At 40.1% G+C, this 22,493-nt stretch overlaps 2 protein-coding genes and 2 long non-coding RNA genes across 6 annotated transcripts; 3 read left to right on the top strand and 1 right to left on the bottom strand.

Moving 5' to 3' along the window:
* The first annotated feature begins 1,357 nt into the window (after nt 1-1,357).
* LOC137739317 (magnesium transporter MRS2-1) lies at nt 1,358-6,048 on the top strand. Of its 3 annotated transcripts, none has more exons than XR_015966732.1 (7): nt 1,412-1,666; nt 2,175-2,793; nt 4,608-4,736; nt 4,838-5,170; nt 5,298-5,345; nt 5,527-5,622; nt 5,713-5,850. XR_015966732.1 is itself a non-coding variant. In XM_068478873.2 (7 exons), the coding sequence occupies exons 3-7, from the start codon at nt 2,194-2,196 to the stop codon at nt 5,941-5,943; spliced, it is 1,341 nt and encodes a 446-aa protein (XP_068334974.2). In that variant the 5' UTR covers nt 1,412-1,666; nt 1,776-1,829; nt 2,175-2,193; the 3' UTR covers nt 5,944-6,048. The 3 variants fall into 3 exon arrangements, 2 of the variants coding, with proteins under 2 accessions (XP_068334973.2, XP_068334974.2); XM_068478873.2 differs by lacking the exon at nt 5,527-5,622 and adding an exon at nt 1,776-1,829 and having other exon boundaries at nt 5,713-6,048; XM_068478872.2 differs by lacking the exon at nt 5,527-5,622 and having other exon boundaries at nt 1,358-1,666; nt 5,713-6,048.
* A 776-nt stretch (nt 6,049-6,824) lies between these two features.
* Nucleotides 6,825-8,278, bottom strand: LOC137740359 (uncharacterized). Its single transcript, XM_068480229.2, has 2 exons — nt 8,005-8,278; nt 6,825-7,358 (listed from the first exon to the last, which is right to left on the bottom strand). Exons 1-2 carry the CDS (start codon nt 8,183-8,185, stop codon nt 7,264-7,266), a joined length of 276 nt encoding a protein of 91 aa, XP_068336330.1. The 5' UTR covers nt 8,186-8,278; the 3' UTR covers nt 6,825-7,263.
* A 5,043-nt stretch (nt 8,279-13,321) lies between these two features.
* On the top strand, nt 13,322-15,551 carry LOC148694401 (uncharacterized). The gene is made up of 2 exons (XR_015966155.1): nt 13,322-13,759; nt 15,394-15,551. It is a non-coding gene; the product is annotated as an uncharacterized LOC148694401 (long non-coding RNA).
* A 791-nt stretch (nt 15,552-16,342) lies between these two features.
* On the top strand, nt 16,343-21,797 carry LOC148694400 (uncharacterized). Its single transcript, XR_015966156.1, has 2 exons — nt 16,343-20,848; nt 20,953-21,797. It is a non-coding gene; the product is annotated as an uncharacterized LOC148694400 (long non-coding RNA).
* Nucleotides 21,798-22,493: the final 696 nt, after the last annotated feature.

Raw genomic sequence — 22,493 nt, 5'->3', positions numbered from 1 at the left:
TAGTAGCGGGGTCCACTCCTTTATCAACTGAAATAAAAAAAAATTTAATTATTGATAAATTATAAATTTTTATTTAATAACTATGGGTCGAATCACAATCTAATATATCATATATTAATAAATTATTAATTTTTTATTTAATAATTAAAAAAAAAAATCTCTCTCTCCTCTCCCTAGATTGCCGATCTTCTTCTTCTCCCTAGATTTCTGATCATCTCTCCTCCCCTCACTCCCTCGTCCTCCATCCCTCCCTCCCTTTGCTCCCTCCTCTTTGTACCCTCCCATCCCAAACCCAATCCTACTCTGACTCGCAACCTCCTTCTTCTTCCCCCCACTTCCCGACCCTAAACTCTGATCGCCGACTCCGAGCCTCGATAAATTACTTGAGCCCAACGCTGACCCTTTGTCACCCATAAGCCCAAAAAGGCTTTCATGCGGAAACGGTCACGATCTCTTCTTTACCCTATTCAACCCTAGCAACAATGTCAGAATGGGAGACACCGAAGCCGTTGGCTCCGCTGTCCCTGATGCGGACGCAGACAATTTCTTTGTAGTCACGCAAGTTGAACTCTCGGACTCTGCCTACTTAATTCAAAGCTTGTATCATCTTTTGAACTACATAAGTTTCATACAATTAGAAATCATCAAAAGAGAAAAAGAGCAATGGTTTTGGTTCAATTGTAGGAGGGCATAACTTTAACACATCACCCATCAAAAGGACGTGCGGCAGTATGAACAGCAAAAGAGAAAAAGAGCAACTGAAGCATGCAATGAAACCAAAACCCCACAAAATAAAGAAACATAGAGCATAGCAGAATAACTCACCTTCCCAGAGAAAATCTCAATCCTTACTAACTCGAGTAGCGTAGAGCGTGTTTGATAGAACCTCGCACCCCATTTTTATCCACCCAACTTAGACTCCGCCATGACCAATCACGCCCTGCTTAATTACAAACCCACGTTAGTAGTTTCGACTCACTCACGTTCTTTTCTACTTTTGTACAAATCAAAACCTAAATTAATTGCTATTTAGTACTTCAGTTTAGTAGTATTATTTTTCATTTGTAAGTGAGAGGTTTTAGGTTCGATTCTCATCAAAGATAAATTTGGACCATATTATTGGTAGTATATTGTTATGTTAAGCTTACCTTTAATGTAAATAATATTGTTTGTTAAAAAAAAAAAAAAAAAAAAAAAAAGGAAGTTCTCTGTACTGTTCACTTTAACGAAAAATCATATTTTTACATTAAAAAATCAAATCTGGTACTATTCACTTTACTTTTTATGTTGTTACGTTGAAACTCAAAGTTTTCAAAATTTTCATTAGTTTTCTTAAAAAAAAAAAAAAAGCCAACCTAAATTAATTATTATTAAACCTTTTGAAAGTGAAGGATTTTGTCTCCAGGACATTACCCTTCCCGTGATTCTTTTGGTTCCTCCTCCAACGAACCAGTAGACAAACCACCTGATACGCCCGCCGCGAATTTCAATTAGCAACTTGGTTGGGCATGCCGAAATCCTCTCGATTCCTCAATCTAGGGCTGGGATTCTTATCCAGGCCAATCGATTCTTCAATTTTGTCCACAAGAATTGTTCAGTGGTGAGCTGAGCTTCTGACGATCATCAAAAACCACCAGCTGTTAGCAGCAACCAAGATTTTATCTGGGTATGCCGTTTATGTGTTTTTATATTGTGGAAACTGGGATTGTGGACTTTGAGCCAAGCTTGTAACTTTTGGATTGCTGATGCTTTCGTTTTTGTTTTGGTGGAACTAGGATGGGATTGGGATTGGGATTGGAGTTCTTCAAGTTTTGGTATTGGATTTCCATGTATGGTTTTGGTTTTGTTGAATCATATGCTTATATCCCATAATTTATTCTCTTGGAATTTTGATGATGTTTTATTAATTGGGTTTCTGTATTTTTCCTTTAAGATATAATCTTTCAGCAGATAATTATCATATCTAGCAGACACGAACTATAAAATGAAAGTGCTTTCGTTTATGGTGGAAATGGTTCCTCACACCTCTGTATTTCTGGGACCGAAATGGGCGTGAGGAATTTGTTTCCCTTTGTTCAATCAAGAAGGCCTGGCAATCATTGGCCCCGGTACTTGTATGTATATAGACAAGTGTAATATTGCAATTAAAGCTTTTTTGGTTTTTAATGTTGCAGCACTGAGAGCTCATAGGTAATGGAGGACCTCAAAGAAAGGCTGCTTCCACCAAAAGTCCCAAAACCTGCTTCAGCTGTAAACCTTCGCGAAGCATCTTATCGACCATCCGCACTTGGAAGGCAACCTTTTCAAAGTGTGGATGTTCTGGGGCTGAAGAAGCGGGGCCAGGGTCTTCGGTCCTGGATTCGTGTTGATACGTCTGGCAATTCTCAGATCATTGAGGTTGATAAGTTCACTATGATGCGTCGTTGTGATCTTCCTGCCCGTGACCTACGGCTGCTTGATCCTCTATTTGTTTATCCTTCAACCATCCTTGGAAGAGAGAAAGCTATTGTAGTTAATCTAGAGCAGATTCGATGTATTATTACGGCCGATGAGGTTCTACTTTTGAATTCCCTTGATAGCTATGTATTACAGTATGTGGTGGAGCTTCAGAGAAGATTAACAACAAATGGAGTAGGTGATGTTTGGCAGTCTGATGGTTCTGCCTTAAATCGGCTGAGGGGAAATAGAAATTTTGATAGTGTGTTTGGGAGCACATCTCCTGATTATTTGCCCTTTGAGTTTAGGGCTTTAGAAGTTGCTCTTGAGGCTGCCTGTACATTTCTCGATTCTCAGGTATTTAAAGGAGCACAAGAATTTAGGTTCGCTATCTCTCCTTATTACTAGATGTGGATGATGACTATTTCTTTGAGTGCATATTTCTAAAAGTATTTGGATAACTTTGCCTTCTAAAAATTGATCGGATTCTGCATTATAGGTGTTTTAACGGATAACTATGCAATTACAGAAAAGTTGAGTGCATACCAAAATAACCATATCTGTCACATTTTGTTTAGCTCAAGTATATATCATCAATCTTTTACGTTATATATCATGTTTTGGTCATTGAAATCTGGTGTTGTCCGTCAAATGCAAAAATGTTCTCTGTTTTAGTGGGATACTAGGTTATGTTGAATCATACTTCTACTAGCCTTTTATTTTACAGTGATAGGTCAAGGGTTCTGTGTACCCTTTTGTCCAGGTAGAATTGTAATACCAAAGATTGTTATTATTTAAGATAATTTTTTTTTTTTTTTTGTTTTTTGTTTTTTCCGCTTTTCTTTGTCTCTACTGGATGCCAAACAATATTATGGTTGTACTCGTTCACTAGTTGAAGAGATGAAGTTGCTGAGGATACCGAAAGTCAGTGAACTTGTAAAGACAGTCCATTACATAACGATGTATATAGTTTTGAGGTCGGTGCCTTATTGGTGACTGATAATGATACTTGCCGAATTGCCACAGCCGGTTATGTGCTTAAATTTTTTTGTGATGATTGGAGCTAAGCACCTGGTGCTTGTTACTTTGATGACCTTGTGTGCCTTACATTTTATTCATCAAGCACTCAACATAGCGCTATCTGTGGTGTGTTGTTTCAAAATGAAAACACGAGGCTTTAGACAGTGAAAAACAATGATGATTTGAATAATCTTTTGCTGTTGACTCTTTGTATCATTATGATTATGGTCATTAAAATAGTTTTCCGTTTATTCACAGTTGTTTTGTTTGGTTATCCTTCTACAATCCATGTATACTTATGTGATCATATTGGAATTAAGTAGAAAAATATCTGCTGTGATATCTGAATTAATAACACAACTTGTATGATTTTGCAAGTCTAGGATGGGATTATAGGACCAAATAATTATCATGCCTGATGTACCTGTTACTTGTAGTTATGCAATTACTGCTCACGTTTTTATAAATAATTAGTAAGTTACGGGAGGTCGAGTGAGCCTTTTCAAATTAAATCAGCACCACCCTTCTCTAGCATTGGTAAGTGGGCATGAGACAGTGCAGACTTAGTTGGGAAACAAGAAATGAGTTATTCATTTGTCCCCCTGTATTTTACTTGTAGTTTAACGTTTAGCATCTCCTTTTAGATATACTTCAGCACTTTAGAATTTAGAGTTGCAAACTTGGGGAAATTCCACAGGGAGTAATATACCAAACATTGACAGATGCTATTAATTACAAAGTTTCTTTGTTTATTGTTGTTCATTACAGCAATTTCCATTTCGCTAAAAGAGATATTGCATTTATTTGTACGTTGATGTTTTATTTTTTCAATTTTTTGCATCGTTTTTAATCTTTCAGAGTTCAAGAAATGCCAATTATTGCTATTTTTCTGCTTGGAGAGCTGTTTTTGTCAAAACAAAACTACTTGTTTTTGTTTCTCAGTTTCTAGCTTTAGTGTTCAACGGACTTACTGTCCTCTGTTTACATGGATTTGTTATATTTCCAGTATGCTCATTGATCATTAATGCTCTACACAATTTTGGAAGACACCATCCGTAGTTTGAAGTATGAACTTGGATCGTGTCCTTGACTCCTTGGTGGCTAAACGTTCTCCGAGTTAGCGACTCATTTATTAATGGTGTATTGTATAGGCAGCCGAATTAGAAATTGAAGCATATCCATTACTGGACGAGCTCACGTCAAAGATCAGTACACTGAACTTGGAACGTGCTCGTCGTTTGAAAAGCAGACTTGTTGCCTTGACCCGGAGAGTTCAGAAGGTATTGCATCTTTATCTTTATCTCATTTATTAGCTTCATCATGCTTAAGCCACCAAATGTCCCCAAAACTTCATTCCGATGTTTGAGTTGCCTCTGTTTAGGTTCGTGATGAAATAGAGCAGCTCATGGATGATGATGGAGATATGGCTGAGATGTACCTGACTGAGAAGAAAAGTCGCATGGAGTCGGCATTTTATGGCGATCAATCTATGATGGGGTACAGATCTACTGATGGTGCATCTCTTTCTGCTCCTGTTTCTCCTGTATCTTCACCTCCCAATGGCCGAAAGCTTGAGAAAAGCCTCAGCATTGCAAGGAGTAGACATGAAAGCATGAGGAGTTCAGATAGTGCTACAGAGAGTATAGAAGAGCTTGAGATGTTGCTGGAAGCATACTTCGTCGTCATCGATAGCACCCTGAATAAGCTGACTTCGGTAAGTATAGAACTTGTTTAATTGAACTTGACACTACTATATATATCAATGACTAAATCTAATCATTCCCTTGTCATATTAACTTGACAAGGTTACAAGCTTATATCATTTCTCTGCCATGTCTCAGTTGAAAGAGTACATTGACGACACTGAAGATTTCATTAACATTCAACTGGTACGTGCCTTGTTTATTTATTTAATTTTTTCTTGCGGATAAATGTCTCTCAATATTGCCTAAAACATTGTTCAACGTAACCTGAACCTAGGAAGAGAGAAAAAAAACACGGAGACACACACACATTGAGTATTACAAATATTTCCGTTTGAGGCAATTATTTACTGAAACGTTTCTTCAGAATGTAGGCGGGTTGAATACTTGAAATTGTTGAGCAACTCTCTATCTGTTCTTAGTCATTTAACTCTGCTGCTCCTTGGCCGAAGATAACAAAGATGTTGGATGATTAATTTCTGCCCTAGTTTCCTCAAATTTTGTTTGTATTGGGGGAGCATAAATTTAACAAAAGAAAGGTTTTTTCTGTCAGGATAACGTTCGAAACCAGCTGATTCAATTCGAGCTACTGCTCACAACTGCGACGTTTGTTGTTGCGATGTTTGGGGTTGTGGCCGGAATCTTTGGGATGAACTTCACAATACCGATGTTTGATGAGCCTGCTGCATTTCAGTGGGTACTTATAATTACAGGAGTAACTGGCTTTTGCATATTTTCTGCATTTGTGTGGTTCTTCAAGTATCGAAGACTGATGCAACTATAGATGTAAAATTAAAACTCAATCAAGGATAATGGAAAATTCAATTTATTGCTATCCTCTATGTACGTTTCTCTTATTAATCGAAAGAGAAATTTTGTTCCGACCCAACATTTCTTTTTCTAAGCTCAACTTATAACTTTTTACCTTGAAATTTCTGTTTTACCCCCAATGTACTAATTGTGTCTAGAAAGAAAAAGCCATAACCTACTGATTATGATGCTAAGTCCACTTCATTTCACTTAATGTAGATAATATCGTTTGTTTTTTTTTTTTTAAAAAGAAAAACCAACCTCGGATTACCCCATACCCACACCTCCATTAAAACAATCCCTCTCCAATCCTCGACTGCAGAAACTGTTTGCCATTCGTGTTGAATGATTTAAGCTCACCGAGTTTCAACCTCAAATTGGTTTGTCACAAAATAGTTGAATTTTTGTGAATAGGCAATCTGAAGAACTAAGGTTTTGCACACACCTCTTAATTTTCAACAATAAGATCGAATAGTTTGATGAAGATTGTGACAAAAATTAACAAGGGGCGTGTGGAGGTAAACGGAGGTGTGTCAATGGCACCGCCCCAAACAAATTGGCTTAATTCGATGGTATCTATTAATTGCTCTTTTGTTATGATGTTGAAGTACTGCTTCTATATGGGATGAGGTGAGTCAAATGTCTGAGGTGACTTTGGCTGGGTTTCTTTTTCGTTTTTTTTATTCCTTTCTAAATGCATTTTGTATGTGGGATAAAACGGAGATTCAACGTAAAGAAAGTTATAAATTGGGTTTAGAAAGAGAAATTTTGTCCGAATAAAATTCCCGAGAAAAAAACCAGTTTCCATTCCCTTCGCGACGTTAAAAACATCAATTACATCAACCGAACAACAAATTCGACACCCACACCTCGGAGTGCAAGTCAACAAAATTAATAAAACTGATGCAGGAATTCTTTGTTTTGGTTCAACAGTCTGGAAACTCGAGTATTTAACCCAAAGTTTACATAAAATGCAAGCTCCATATGAGAACAAACAGAGCGTATTGCTTGCTAGTTAGAAATCAAAGGAATTCCTGACATGGAAGGATCATGGATGCACCTCAACATGACAAGAAACACAACCTAATTATTCATAACGATTCCTCATAACCGTAAATTTGTATTTATCAAAACAAAAGTAAACAGAACAACCATTACTCCTCAAGGATCATGAGAAGCCACTCTTCTGGAAAACGGGTCGAGGAAGACAAAAAAACCTATTGCACCTTCCAAGTTGCAACCATTATGAAAAACCAGAGTAAAGTTACACACCTTCAACATAAAACTCGTGAAATCATTTAGCGGCGGCGGGTGTCCCTGAAGAAAGTCTTTCACTCCTTGCCTTATCAGCTTTTTCTAAGTAATCTTGATGAGATTGGTGCTTTGCCCCTACAGGGAGGGAGAACACAAATGGAATTAGACTTGGCCGATAACAAAACACATGGTTAACAATATCAACAGGTAACCGAAACAAAATCCGATAACGGAGTCTGAAATCACTCTTGCAAGGCACATCATGCGTTGTAACCATTCAATCAAAGCTTTACACTCAGATATCAACAAAAGAAACTGCCATGAAATCGTTAACGTGTATTGCGCAAGAATATGGTGAAATCAAAGTCGCATACTGCTGTGGGAAACAGCCCTATCTTTTCACACAACAGACGAGCAGAACAAAATGCTGATGAAGTTACAGGAGCCCCAAATTTTTAAGAATAATTGCAAAAATTAATTCATAAATGCAAATTAATAGAAATTTCCACTGCTCAGATAGCGTAATCCAAACCTAATTGTTAACTGAATACATCTCAAGGAGACTCAACCCGCGTAATCGATTAACAGGAACCAACGAAACTGCTACAAATTTCAAATGATTCCAGGAAAATTGATTTCGAATGATCCCCAATTTACACATTTCCAGTGTTTGGTTGCCAAGAAAAGGTAGGAAAATTCGAAAAACTAAATTCGGAGTTGTAATCACTAGAACCCCAAAACGGCGGCGTATAAATCGAAAGAGAAGTAAAGAGATACGAACCTCGATTCATGAGGTACCAAGGAACGGCAAAGACGGCGCTGATAATAACGAGGCCTGCAAATACGTGCTTCTTCTCACCGCTGTACAAGTAGTGCTCCATCTTCGCCCTAAATCCCCTTCCACCACCGCCTCCTCCTCCTCCGGCGGCAGTTGTGCCACTGGTTTTGGCCTCGCTGCTCATTTTCTTCTGCTTTCTCGCACTCTTTCGTTCCCTTGCAGTTTATTTTGTTCAACGCAGGCTCGGCTGTCTTCTCGTGTTTGGCCGCGGGGCTTTAAGTCCCAAGGCTATCACCAAAAAAATAGTCAAAAGAGCTTGTTTTAGCCATCTGGCTCTTCAAGAAATTAATATTTTAATAAATAATACAGAATTATATTTTTTATTATCTCCAACCAAGGACCAAAAAGTTATAGGGCTCGTTTTACCCCTATCACAAAAAACTGTTTCCAACCGAAAGCCAAAGGATCATAGAGCTAAACATAATTTATTATTTAAATTTAAAAATCACAACAATTTTAATTTAAAGACTACAACTAAAATTTAAAAACTACAACAATTTAAATTTAGGGTAAAGTACAAAAAACTACCTCAACTATTAGGGTCACGACAGTTTCATACCTCATCTTTTAAAATTGATAATGTCATATCGCATCTTACGAATTTGTGACAATGTCATACCTCTGTCAATTTTTCTATTAGTTTTTCTGTTAAATGCTGACGTGGCAAGAGATAGGGACCATTTTCTATTAAAAAATTATTAAAATATTATTAAAAACTAAAAAAAAATTTAATATTTTTTAAATATTAAAATAATAAATAAAAGTAAAATTAAATAATAAAAAAAGGGTAAAGTAAAAAAAACTACCTCAACTATTGGCTTCACGACGGTTTCATACCTCATCTTTTAAAATTGACAATGTCATACCACATCTTACGAATTTGTGACAATGTCATACCTCCGTCAATTTTTCTGTTAGTTTTTCTGTTAAGTGCTGACGTGGCTTGATTCGAGACCTACTTTTTATTAAAAAATTATTAAAAACTAAAAAACAATTATTTAATATTTTTAAAATATTAAAATAATAATAAAAAGTAGAGGAAAAAAAAAAAAAAAAAAAAAAACCCCTCATTTCGTCCCTCCCCTCCCCCCTCCTCCTTCCTCTCTCCTTTCCCCATCCTCATCTTCTTCCCCCACCTGCAAATCCCAAAAAAAAAAAAAAAAAAAAAAAAAAAAAATCCAATTTGTCTTCCCCCCACACCCACACCCACACTCTTCTCCCACCTGCAAACTAGGAAAAAAAAAAACCAGATCCCTTCAGCGGGAAGATGGGTGCGGAAGAGGATGTGGGGGAATGAGGGAGGAGAGAGGAGAGAGGAGGGACGAGGGGGAGGGGAGGGACGAAATGAGGGTTTTTTTTTTTTTTGCTTTTTATTATTATTTTAATATTTTAAAAATATTAAATAATTGTTTTTTAGAAAATAGGTCCCAAATCAAGCCACGTCTGACACACTCCGACCGAGATCAGGGCGTGCTGGCCATCACACGGAGGTGACGTAACCATGTGCACGTGCGGAAGCTAATAAAATAGTTACAAAAGTACGAATAATTAAAAACTAGTATACAGAGTACTAAAACAAGTGCTAGCGTAAGTGAAACACAAGTTCAGAGCAAGCTTACAGCAGTCCAAAAGAAAAGATGCGACAATAATACACCCGAAGGTGACCCTACAATGGTGAGTGTCTGTCAGAAATGCCGGAAAAGCCCTCTGGGAAACCACCGAAACTGCTAAGCAACTAGAACCTGGAGGGGCGCAAAACAAAAGCGTAAGTGGGCAAAAACAAAGCTCTTTGAAAACCATTTAGTAAAATACATTCTAACCCCTCGCCGTAAAACCTGTATACTTCCCAGAAAATAAATATACGCATAGTACATATGCCAAACATGATCAAATATATGCCATGTGCTCAATAATATGCCATGTCGAAACCTTATAATGATATGCAAGTGCTCAGGTATAATCATATCAATAACATGTAATCTGGCAGCCGGAGTCACCTAACGTGACCTGTACGGCTGCATCTAGAGCTCAAATCTCAATCTCAAATACTGAACCTGCCCACGAGTCGGAACCACCTAAAGTGGTCTGTATGACAGGCCTGGGTGTAATACATATATACGCTCTAGTGCTACGATCACGTGAAGGCTGTGCGAATAATCGCGGGTCACCTACGAGTCGGAACCACCTAAAGTGGTCTGTACGACAGGACTGTGCACCTAACTTGGATCCAAGCTGAGCGTGTGGTGCGGGAGGTGAACATCACGTGAAGGACTGTGCCCTACTCTGGGCGGGAGCACTAACACCGGGGGTGCAGGTTATGAGCTCTCTAAGCATCTCAAACCACTACTGAAAATAAACATGAATACCACTTACCTGGCACTTACCTGTGCGTCCACAGCACCCAATATGCATATATATATATATGCAACTAATAATGTACTCACAATGAACGACCAACGATAATGAAATGCATGGCATATAACTAATAAACATTTAAATCAATTCTGGGAAAATATAGTATATAGGTATATACGGAAAACCAAAAGCCCACTCACTGGTATATGGAAGGGTCATAGCCCCCCTGCCTCGAGTGACCACGCTCGTCCTCGGGATACGTATCACCTATATGCGAAATAACTATAGAAACGTTAATTTTAAAGCACATAACCAACTTCTCGTAATAACTTCTCATACATTGCTCAAATTGGACAAATGAATATACCAACGTGCTCTACACAACCTCAGGAACACACCCAAATTTTTAGAAAAATTTTCCACCGCCACACGCGCCGGCCACGCGCAGGCACGTGCCTGACACGCTGACGGCGTCAACTGACGCCGTTAGGAATATTTCGTCAGTTTTGACAGATTCCGTTAACGGCGTCAGGAATATTCCGTCAGACTTGACGGAATATTCCGTCTCCTTCTCTGGCGAACCTCCGGCGACGTCGCCAGCGCCGGAAACTGGAAAAACCTGCAATCCGTGTTTTCTCACTCGTTTCTCAACCATTTCTCACGATTTTTGAACCAAAATGAAGCCCTAGACTAGTAGAACACGTCCATACAAACTTTAAGGGCTAAAAATTACTAGATCATACCTGTCACCAAGCTTAGAATCCGCCCAACTTCAAAAACCACGATTCCGACGTCCAAATTCGTCCAACGAGCTACTCCGAAGCTCCTGGGGACTCCACCAAGCTAGCTATGAGCTTCAAAATCCCAAAAACTTACTAAAATACGTTTGCATGAATAGTACTCAAATCGGACCACTTCGAATCGACGTGAAAACGTTAGAGTTCTCACCTGAAAATGGTATGGTTGCACTCGCACGAGCTTCACGAGTTCAAAAATGTACTTGGTTCCTTCGATCTGTGATGATTTGAGTGAGTTGTGTGTGTGTCCGTACGTTTATGGGGAATGGGAAGGGAAAGAGAGCACGGGAGGGAGACAGGGAGAAAGACAGAGAGACAGTGAGAGTGAGAGGGTGTGTGTGTGGCCCAACACATGCCAACACAACTCAAAACAGCCACTAAGCGTAAACGAAACGAACTAGGGGTAAAAATGTCATTTCACATGCACGTTTTAAATAATTTCGGGACGGGATGTCACAACGTCAGCATTTAATAGAAAAACTAACAGAAAAATTGATGGAGGTATGACATTGTCACAAATTCGTAAGATGCGGTATGACATAGTCAATTTTAAAAGATGAGGTATAAAACTGTCGTGACCCCAATAGTTGAGGTAGTTTTTTGTACTTTACCCTTTTTTTATAATTTTACTTTTATTTATTATTTTAATATTTAAAAAATATTAAATTTTTTTTTAGTTTTTAATAATATTTTATTAATTTTTTAATAGAAAGTGGTCCCTGTCTCTTGCCACGTCAGCATTTAACAGAAAAACTAACAGAAAAATTGACGGAGGTATGACATTGTCACAAATTCGTAAGATACGGTATGACATTGTCAATTTTAAAAGATGAGATATGAAATTGTCGTGACCCCAATAGTTGAGGTAGTTTTTTGTACTTTACCCAATTAAATATCTAAAATCATCATTATCCGTCATTGTAGGAGTATAGTCGGAGGTACCTACTTTATGTTGAGGTGGATCTTCAAATAACACTCACCCTTTACAAATTTCCCAACAACCGTGAAACTGAAAGGGTTTCGAGCTACCCTCCATATACAATTCCTCCGCTTGGCGTACCTAGAAAATATAATTACAAAAATAAAAGAAAATTAATTTATGAAATTAAATATTTAAAATAAAATGTGAAAATACTTACTTTGTCGTAATAATTAGCGCCGCTTTCATGTCTACTTGCAGCTGCTAACAGTGCTTGATGTCATTTGTACAAACTCGGCTGAAGATGTTTCTTCCATCTTGAAAAACAACTCTCGTGGTTTTGAGTATTCGATGGAGTGATGCCTTTGTAGAACTCTAAGAATTTTTTGGACACACAAGTCTAAACACCTTCACTTGTTTGAAAACTCCTCCTCACACTATCTTTCGACACCCATCTATAAGCCCTGCAAAGAGCTTCAACTTCTTTTTGGGTCCAAACCCTGCCCTTGATTGCAGATGAGGCAATTTGAAAATTCTTGAAAAAATTGAGGGAAATATCATAATAAGAGGTAAGAAAATATGAGAATTGAAATGGTGAAAATTTTTGTGAGGAATGGTGTAGGAATAGCTTAGGTATTTATAAGAAAAATGAGAATTTTTTAGAAATATTTTGGCCCAAAAATAAAATATTAAAAAACCAATGGTAACTGACGTCAATTAGTCGTTGGGGTTCGAATGGGAGCTCGACCCGAGGTCAGCTGGCTGGCTGCTTTGGGTCGGCCAGTTGGCTTTTTGGCCCTTTTTTGTCTAGTGGAGCCCACGAGCTCCTTGGCATGGCCCTCGGTTGGAGACGATTTCAGGCTATTTTTTACCTTCTAACCCTCTGGACCCTTCGATTGAAGATGGCCTAAGGCGCGTGCACGATTCGTAGCCACTTTTATACAAGTAAAAAGAGTAGTGTCTTTTATACAAGTAAAAAGAGTAATGCTAAAAAAGACTAATGCTATGCTAGGTACACAAATATTTTATACGATGTGTTAACAATAAAAATAAAAAAAATTTAATGAAAAAGGTCTCAAGACTTTGAATTTTAATAAAAATATATATGATAACTTTATTTAATAATTTAAACAAAGTCTAACATTAAACCAGTTAAATTAAAATGGGCCAAACAATGAGTTTTCGATTTTGCCTCAAACGGCAAGTCTTCTGTCCATCTATTATCCTTCCAAATCTCTCTGCTACGCTCTGTCACCCCCTCTCTTTCTCCTCTTCTGTTGCTCCGTTTCCCCAACAGTGACCACCTCCGCCATCTCACTTGCTCTCAATCATCATCAGGTACTACCCTCACTCATGTCCTCATTGTCTCTGCCCATTGACGTCGAACAGCACTGCATCAGCGTCTACAACAACACCACTGGAGTTTCCCGTCAAGATTCACCAAGAGGAGAGGGTCTATGTCTCGGAGTTGATCTTCCGACACCTCCTGACCAGTAGCAACTATGATGATACAGTGAAGAAGACCACCGGTGGAAGCAAATTCTACGGCGCCAAGCTTACGAACATCTTCTCCACCGAGTTCATCATTGAGACGGTGAACGAAATGCGATAGAAGAAGTATAAGCAGGTATAAAATTGTGGATTCCCTAATTTATGTGATGTTTGATTTGCGTTTTAGGGTTTTCGTGTTTTGTGGAATTTAGGAATGAGGATCTGGTCTTCTATTTCAAGGGTTTGGTGCGTATAAAATTGTGAATTATGGGGTTTCAATGTTTGGTGGAATTGCAGAATTAGGATTTCGTCTTCCATTGTGATTGTTCATTTGATATAATTTCGTTTTGTAACTTGTGATTTATTGGGGATCACTGTGACTAATTTTTATATGGGTTTGACTGATTTGTGATTATTCGTTTTATGGACTTAAAATTATGTTTATCTTGAGCACCTATAAGAGGTCTTGAGAAGATGATGAACATGGAAATGGCATTGAAAGCCATCAGAAGGGAATTTTAAATAATTTTGAGATTTCATTTTAATGAATCCACACACACACACACACACACATATATATACATATATATATATATATATATATATATATATATGCACGCACATTGAATCAGAAATATGAATATATACTAGCTAGTATGCATATTGTGGAGCCTAAAATAATCCTAAAAATTCTAGAAGCGATACGTGAATTTTTATTCAAGAAAGACAAGATTGCCCTTAATAAATGGACAGGTTTCTTAGATGCTCTCAGCAGCTGAATACGACTGCCCACAACTCACCTGCCTTTGATAAGGAATTAAATATAATGATTAATTACCCAAATCCTATCTTTAATACATTTCCAATTGAAGATTGACTCTAATCAAGTAAGTAATCCTAATTTAAATAAATTAAGGATAATTATACCATTATCTCAAGATATCATTTCCTATTTAATATAATATTTAGAGAATATCTCTCCATTAAACACTATGGCCAACCTTATCCCTATAAATACCCCATATTTTACCAAATTTTCAGAGCTTTTGGCAACCCTAAAAAAGCTCTAAACACTTTACTCTCTCATAGAAACTAACTTAGGCATCAGAGATTCGTTGACCTTAAAAGAACTAGGATTGCAGGGAAGGTAAAAAACGCAGGAAAGCTATAAGACTACACAAGGTTTTTCATTGTGATTGCATACACTCAACATCGTAGGGAGCAACCTTTTTATAATCACTTTTCAGATTACATCAAGGTTTCAAAAACCCTATTTACAAGCTTACATTTCGAAATTCAAATACTATAACTAATTCTGATAAAAAAAATATTTAAAATTCAAATGAGTTTAACAGAACCTCCATTTGATAAGTGTTGTTGACTGAGTAAACCAACTGAAGAGTTTCTTTTTGAAAAGGAAACTTGACTTTGTCTAACATCCCCCTGCAAGCTAACAGAACGAGAAACGACTGGAAGCTTAGACACCAGCATTTTGAAACATGTAGAAGACAAACCTTTCTTAAATAGGTCTGCAACTTGATCTTGGGAACATATGAAATTCACTAGCAACTCTCCACGAATCACCTTCTCCCTTACATAATGATAATCAACTTCCAAGTGCTTGGTGCGTGAGTGAAAAACTGGAGTAAACCAACTGAAGAGTTTCTGTTTAAAGAGGAAACTTGATTTCATCTAACAGACCTAACCCCCCACCACCTCGTGGGCACGTAAGCCTTAGGTCTCTGATCAAATGTGTTGATTGTTTTGCAGGTGCATTTTCGTCAAGACTGAAAACAGTTGCATCGACAAATTGGTGCTTTCATTGAGAGTTGATTCAAAATACTCGAAGAAGCCTCTCGCATTTGTTTCTTGAATTTTCTGTTACGTTGAATTTCTTAAACGTCGTATCAAGTAATTTTTCTTAGAAACGTTTCTTGATCAATCCTTGGAGAAATGATATCATGGTAGGAAATTCAAAAACGACGAACGGAACCCCGTACGAAAAAGGATTTAGACCGGAAAGTGGAGACGAGGATATAACCCCACGACGGCAATCCTTAAGGCTCAATGCGACAACAAGAAGAGCCCCACCGTCGTGGAGCCGTGTCACCACCATCACTGTGACCTAGCAGCCACGGTAAGGCCACCAGGCCACGACACCACTTCCACCACTGCTGCCCTTGCAGCGCCACACCTAGGTAAACCCTAGGCAGGAGGCCCAGGTCCATTTCCAAGCCTATGGGCAGGAGGCCCAGCCCACTGCGATAGTAGACCTTGTTGCATAACAGGCCCAAACCCGAGCCCAAAACGCCGCAGCTACTGCTAGCCAGACAGCTCAACGAGCCCAAGCGCAAGCCACCTAGCCAGCAGACCATGATGTAGCAGCCCAACGGCCAAGAGGGCCCACGGCTATGCAGGCCTAAGGCGAGCAGACGCTGATCCAATACACCCCGCGACCCGTTTTGACGACCGACTTGTGGCCCAATTCATTTCAAGGCCACCTCCAACGATCCAGATTTCGACCATAGGTCCCGCGATCGATTCAGGGTTATTTTCACCTCATTTTTCTGCAAGAATGCCCGCTTTGGGCTCAAGTTTTGTACTTGCAATCCACTATACTTCCACCATACATAGAGACATCAATCATCCAGACTCATCCAATCTAAATGGCGAGCGCCTTCACACAGCAGACCACTTTGGTGAACCAACTCCTCTAGCCCATCGAGATGCAATGAGCCCCAGACGAGGTGTCCCGAAGTAAGACAAGGGCAGAAGAACGTGATTCATTCCAGCGATGTCTCGGTAAAGAACCGCTCAGCCTACCACGAACCGTGTGTTCGGGTAGTGTGCACTCTTGTTTGTGTCCTCGGGAAAACCTCTTTTCCCGCCTAGATGCGCCGAGAAGCGTTCATTCTCGACTCGGCTCACGAGTTAGTGTGTATTCGAGGTTGGGTCCATACTCCGACAAATACTCAAGACATTCCGGGAGAAGTGTCCACACGTGGCTAGGCCCACAAGGAGATCCTCCTACGAGGCAACGGAGTAGGCAGCCGTATCATGCCCAGAAAAGAGCACGTAAGTAGTCCAGCTCAAGTTCCACTGGTAGCCCCCGCCAAGAACAATGGTAAGCAGAACAAGGTGAACTGCGTGCACCGCAACTGCGACACAGACAAGTAGGACATGCCAAAGAGCAACATGGACCAACAGGTAAACACCAGGGGTAGCTCGAGGCTCTGCTGCCCCACCATGCGCAAATCCAAGAGGAAGTACAAAGGCTCGTAGCAGAGCAACTGTATAGATTCCAGCACATTGACACTACCGATGATGCTCTTGGTGGAGACGTGGCCAACCTGAGTAGGTCACCCGCCATATTTCACCTGGTACTCAATCGAGCAGACGGAGCCATTGCGGAAATTCAACCCGTCATATTTCACTGGTTCAAGGGAGATGAAAATCCGAACAGGCACTTGATGCATTACCGAAGTGCTATGACCTTCTACGCCAACAATAACTCTCTCATGTGCGAGATTTTTGCCACAATGCTCCAAGGCGAGGCTTAAGATTGGTTCCACACATTGCCGCCACGTTCAATCCGGAACTTCAACGAATTTTCCTTGGTTTTCACTAAGGAATATTCGTCTTACCGCTCGATAAAAAAGAAGTCTAACCACCTTTTCAACATGAAGAAAGACCCGAAAGAGTCACTCCGCACTTACGTCAGGAGATTCAAGGCAAAGAAGGTGAAGATTGTCGGATGCGATGAAAGCATCGTATGCTCAACTTTCCGAAAAGGGTTCCTAGCAGATCATTTTTTTTTCAGAGAATTGATTATGGGCGAGAGCTTATCCTTGACAAACTCTTATGCTTTGGCAAAAAAACACTCCATTTGGGATGAGGAAAAACGCTCTTAAAAGCCGCCTGAGCAGCCGCGCAAAGACGTGAAACCAACTTAGAAGAAGGCAAGTGATAAACTGCTTAACAACAAAAGTAAGCCAGGAACAGACACAGGGATCAGTCCCTAGCAAAGGGAGGCACAGTGCCCAAGATGTACACTAAGTTCTCAGTCCCGATCAACTAGATCTTTTGCACCTCAAGGACAAGCCATGGTTTAAGCCACCGCCATCTATAAGGGGCGATACCTCTAGGATGAACCAGACCAAGTACTGCGCATTCCATAGAGGTTTTGGGCACACAACCAATGACTGTACCATATGGAGTAGGTACATTGATCAGCTCGTGAAAGAAGGCAAGTGCGACCAGTATATCGACAGACCAGCTACCCGGCCAAGGTGATAAGCAAATGTCGATGCCGAACCCCCAACCAAGACAATCCGAATCAACGGAATCTTTACCGAATTCGAGTATCTAGGGGCCACCAATAACTCCAAAAAGAGGAAGATCCAGTAAGCGAGATCGGTCTATCAGGTTCAAGCCATAAATGTTGTACCTGGACCAATCGTCAGCTTCACCGAGCAGGACGCAGAGGGAGTAGACTTTCCATATGACGACGTCTTGGTGATTTCTGTACAACTGGCCCACACCATCGTTGATAGAATTATGGTGGACAACGGCAGCTCAGTCAACATCCTATAACTGTCAGTCATTTAAAAGATGGGCCTGGAAAACACGATCCAATGCAAAGTAGAGTTCTTGACCGGATTCAACGGACTCACCTCAACTACCATTGGCACTATCACACTTGACGTAACCAGCCCATCGATTGTATCATTGTAGACCTTCATGATCGCCAGCGACCCATCTCATCGTAACGGGATATTGGGCCAACCCTGGCTAGTGATGATTGGAGCTGTAACCTCAATCGAGTACCAAAAAATCCGATTTCGCATCCCAGGAGGAGCAGTCGGAGAGATCAAAAGTGACCAGGCCATGTCTCGGAGATGCACTGTACAAGTTCTTAAGGAGTCGAAGAAGAAGTCTTTCACCCCAGCAGTAGCAGCTGAAGTGCAGAAAGACGACTCTACCTCCACCAAATAGCAATTACAGCAGGCAGGTCAAGAAGATGACGTCAAGGTTGACAATGCCCTGGAAGATGAATCAGGATGGAAACCCAAAGAAGACGCCTAGCATATCTCCCTTGACCCTAAACAGCGGTCATACTATGCAAAACACACGTAAAAAAAGGATCTAAGTGATCCTGGACATGAAATCGCCCACAACTCTGAAGGAGCTCTAAAGTCTGACCGGACGAGTAGCCACACTCAATCGTTTCCTCTCGCGATCTACCGACAGTTGCAAGCCCTTCTTTAAGCAATCAAAAAGGTGCAGAAGGACAAGTGTGACGATAAGTGTGAAAAAGCATTTCAGGATCTGAAGCGGTACCTGATGTCACCTCCATTACTATCAAAATCGGAAGCAGCGAAGAACCTGTACATCTATCTGGCAGTATCATAAGTAGCAGTAAGCTCTGCCCTCATACGAGAAGAGCTGGGGGCCCAACTGCATGTATTCTATACATCCAAAGCTCTTCTCGATGCGAAAACTAGATATCCAAAGATTGAAAAGCTAAATTTGACGCTAGTTGTTGCAGCTCGGAAGCTCAGACCCTACTTTCAAGGGCATATGGTCATCGTTATGACCAGTACCCACTACGATCAGTTTTGCATAGCCAGACACTTGCCAATAAGTGATGAAGTGGGCATAGGAACTCGGCCAATACGACCTAGCATACCAACTTCGAATGGCAATAAAGGCCCAGACATTTGTGGACTTCGTAGCGGAATTCACCCCAAGCCTGAAAAATGTAGCAACTTAGTCCAAAGATACCTTGGAGGCAGCCGAGCACGCCATAGCCGTACCAGCCCCTCCTGATGGAGATTTTTGGCATTTGCAAGTCAATGGATCATCTAACCACCAAGGATCGAGGGCAAGCCTAGTTCTCATTACTCTGGACGGCTCAATGCTTGAGCAGGCAATCACTCTAACTTCAAGGTGTCAAACAACGAAGCAGAGTATGAAGCCCTACTAGCAGGTCTTCGATTGGTTAAAGACCTAGAGGTGAAGAAGCTCGCAATTTATTCCGATTCATAGCTAATCACCAATTAAACTTTAGGGGAGTATGTAGCAAAGCATCCAAGGATGGCCCGATACCTCGAGAAGGTACGAGAGTAGCTAGCGACGTTCCAGGTGTACACACTCACTTAGGTTCCACGAGCAGAAATGCCCACGTAGACGCATTAGCAAGCCTAGGCTCTGCGCTAGACCATCAGCTCAGGGGCTCCATACCAGTCGAGTACTTGGAAAAGCCAAGCATAGATGAGGAACCAGCATTCGAGGTGGCGTAGATCAGCATAACCCTGAGTTGGCAAGATCCCATTATTGATTACATAATCAATAGAACGCTCACCGCGGGCAAACTGGAGTCTAGGAAGCTCCAGATAATAGCAGCACGCTACTATATGTGGAATGACATCCTCGTTTTAAGATTCTTTTCAGGACCACATCTCCGCTGCCTAGTAGCTCCCGATGACCTGATGATTCTTAGCTTAATCCACAAAGGTGTTTGTGGAAACCATTCTAGAGGCCGCTCATTGGCACAAAAAGCTCTCAACGCTGGCTATTACTGGCCAACTATGCATAAAGGCGCCAAAGAGTATGTACAAAGGTGCGACAGTTGCTAACACTTCAAGCCCGTGCTTGCACTACCTACCAGCGAACTCCACCCGTAGACGAGCCTTTGGCCATTCATGCAGTGGGTGATCGACTTATTAGGACCAATGCTGCTTGTCACTGGGGGAAGAGGCATGATGATTGTAGCGACCGACTACTTCACAAAATGGGTCGAAGCCGAACCCATGACTTCAACTGCCTAGACGGACATAAAATGCTTCATATGGAAGAACATCATCTGTCGCTTCGGCATCCCACACTCCATGGTCCACAGTTCGTGGGCAAAGACTTGGCGAAGTTCTTTGAAAAATATCGCATCAAGCAGCATATGTCCATGCCTCGGTATTTGTAGGGCAATGGGTAGACTGAGGCGTCCAACAAAACCATCCTCGACTACTTTAAGAAGACCCTCTCAGACAAAAAGGGCAAATGGTTAGACGAGCTCCTTGGTGTTCTACGGGCATATCGCACCACCAAAAGACGAGCAACCGACGAAACTCTATTCTCCCTAGTGTATGGTTCTGAGGCGATCATTCCTCCCAACGTCATGGTGCCAAGCATCAACACTGTACTGCCGAATTTTGAGCAGAACGAAAAGGTGATAGGAGCATATTTATGCGACTTAGTTAGCTTGTTTTCTTGCATTTATGTTGTTAGTTCCTAGTTATTTTAGTATTTTAAGCTATTTTCGTGTGGTTGTAGGTCCAATTGACTAAAGAGGTAAGAAAGTGTATTTTGGTGCATTTTTGGGCTTGAAATAGAAAGCATATGCATGGAGCAAGGTGGATGGACGAAATTGAAGTTCAAGAAAGGTTAAGAATTTGCTAAAGAGATGGAAGAAACTAATTCAACACTTGGAAGAAAAGAAATCAGCTACAAAGAAGGAAACATGAGTCAAACTTCCTTATTTTGACTTAGTCAATCCTAATATTTTCCTACTTATTTCCCAGCTGCAAGGAGGGTGCCTAATTAATTTAGGACACTTAAATATAAGTTTTAGAAGCCCTAATCCCAGTCAAAAAGGGATGCCGCACCCTTTCCCTTCCTTTCCCTTCCTTGCCGTGTAAGGTATCCCCTTTTCCCTTTCTTTCTAGGCTTGCCGCAGATTTCCTTCCCTTTTCTCTTAGGATTCTGATTTATTTCCCTTTTCTTGGAGGATTTGGAGTCTTAAACCTTTCCCAATTTAATTCCTAGCCATGCCCTTTCCTTCCTATATAAATAAGAGCATTGTCGCAGCTTTTGGGGAATCTATTCACTACAATTCATACTTTCAGCCATTCTTTCATACACTTCATCACTAAAACCTTCACCCACACCCTTGTGCCGCAACAAAGAAGAAGAAGGAGGACCCTGGGACGTGCTTGCCATTCAAGCTTAGATTGTTCGAGCGTTTCTAGGTGTATTCAATATTTTGTTTTCAATGTTTAAGTTTAATTATCTTTGTTTTGCGAACATGAGAGGCTAAACTTGTTTTAGCTAGAAGAGACTTTGAAACCATGATTATATTTGCAATATAAATTGATTAATTCCAACTGTGATTTCATAAATCGTGAATGCAATTTACTTAACTGTGTGATTGATAATTTATTCTTGTATGTTGATTGAGGGTGCACACTTAGTTTGCATACATAAATTTGATGCTAGAATATAAGGGAGTTTCACATAATCATTATGAACTTATATTCACAAGTAATGGAGGTTGCTGGTAACGATCGTGTTAAGTAAATTCCTGGCAGGAGTATCATGTTGTTCATAGTTACGAATGCCTTGTCAATGCTTATGATTTTTACAAAGCTTAATGATCTTTGATTGTATCTTTATTATGTTGTTTATGTATGGAACTTTTGAAGAATAATTTGGTTGTTGATGCGTATTTCATCCAATTTGATGACTTAAGGAAAATCTGAGGGTTAATTAGTGCTGTTTACGGTTAATCTGGAGCGTTGAAGTTCATGGTTTATTGGAAAAGCAATTGGAAGTCAATTTGTATGCAAGTGTGTCATGTGTGAAGAAGGACCCTCTAGCTAACTATTCACCCATAGTTTTCCCTGAATTCGTCCTAAGTTGTTTAAGTTTTTAAATTTGTTTATTTTTACTTTAAATTCGTCAAAAACTCAATCCCCCTTACTTTGTTGTGTCAAATTAGCTATAATCTATCCAACTTGTGTTTTTAAAGTTTTTTGGGTCAAAGTTAAGTTAGAATTCGTCCAAATCACCATTTAGAGTCTAGTTTGTGTCTATTT

The sequence above is a fragment of the Pyrus communis genome, chromosome 9 (genome assembly GCF_041283825.1).
Source record: "Pyrus communis isolate YQ-2024b chromosome 9, ASM4128382v1, whole genome shotgun sequence".
NCBI classification, from domain to species: domain Eukaryota; kingdom Viridiplantae; phylum Streptophyta; class Magnoliopsida; order Rosales; family Rosaceae; genus Pyrus; species Pyrus communis.
The sequence above is the reverse complement of the archived record's forward strand: the minus strand, read 5'-3'. Positions and strand labels throughout refer to the sequence as shown.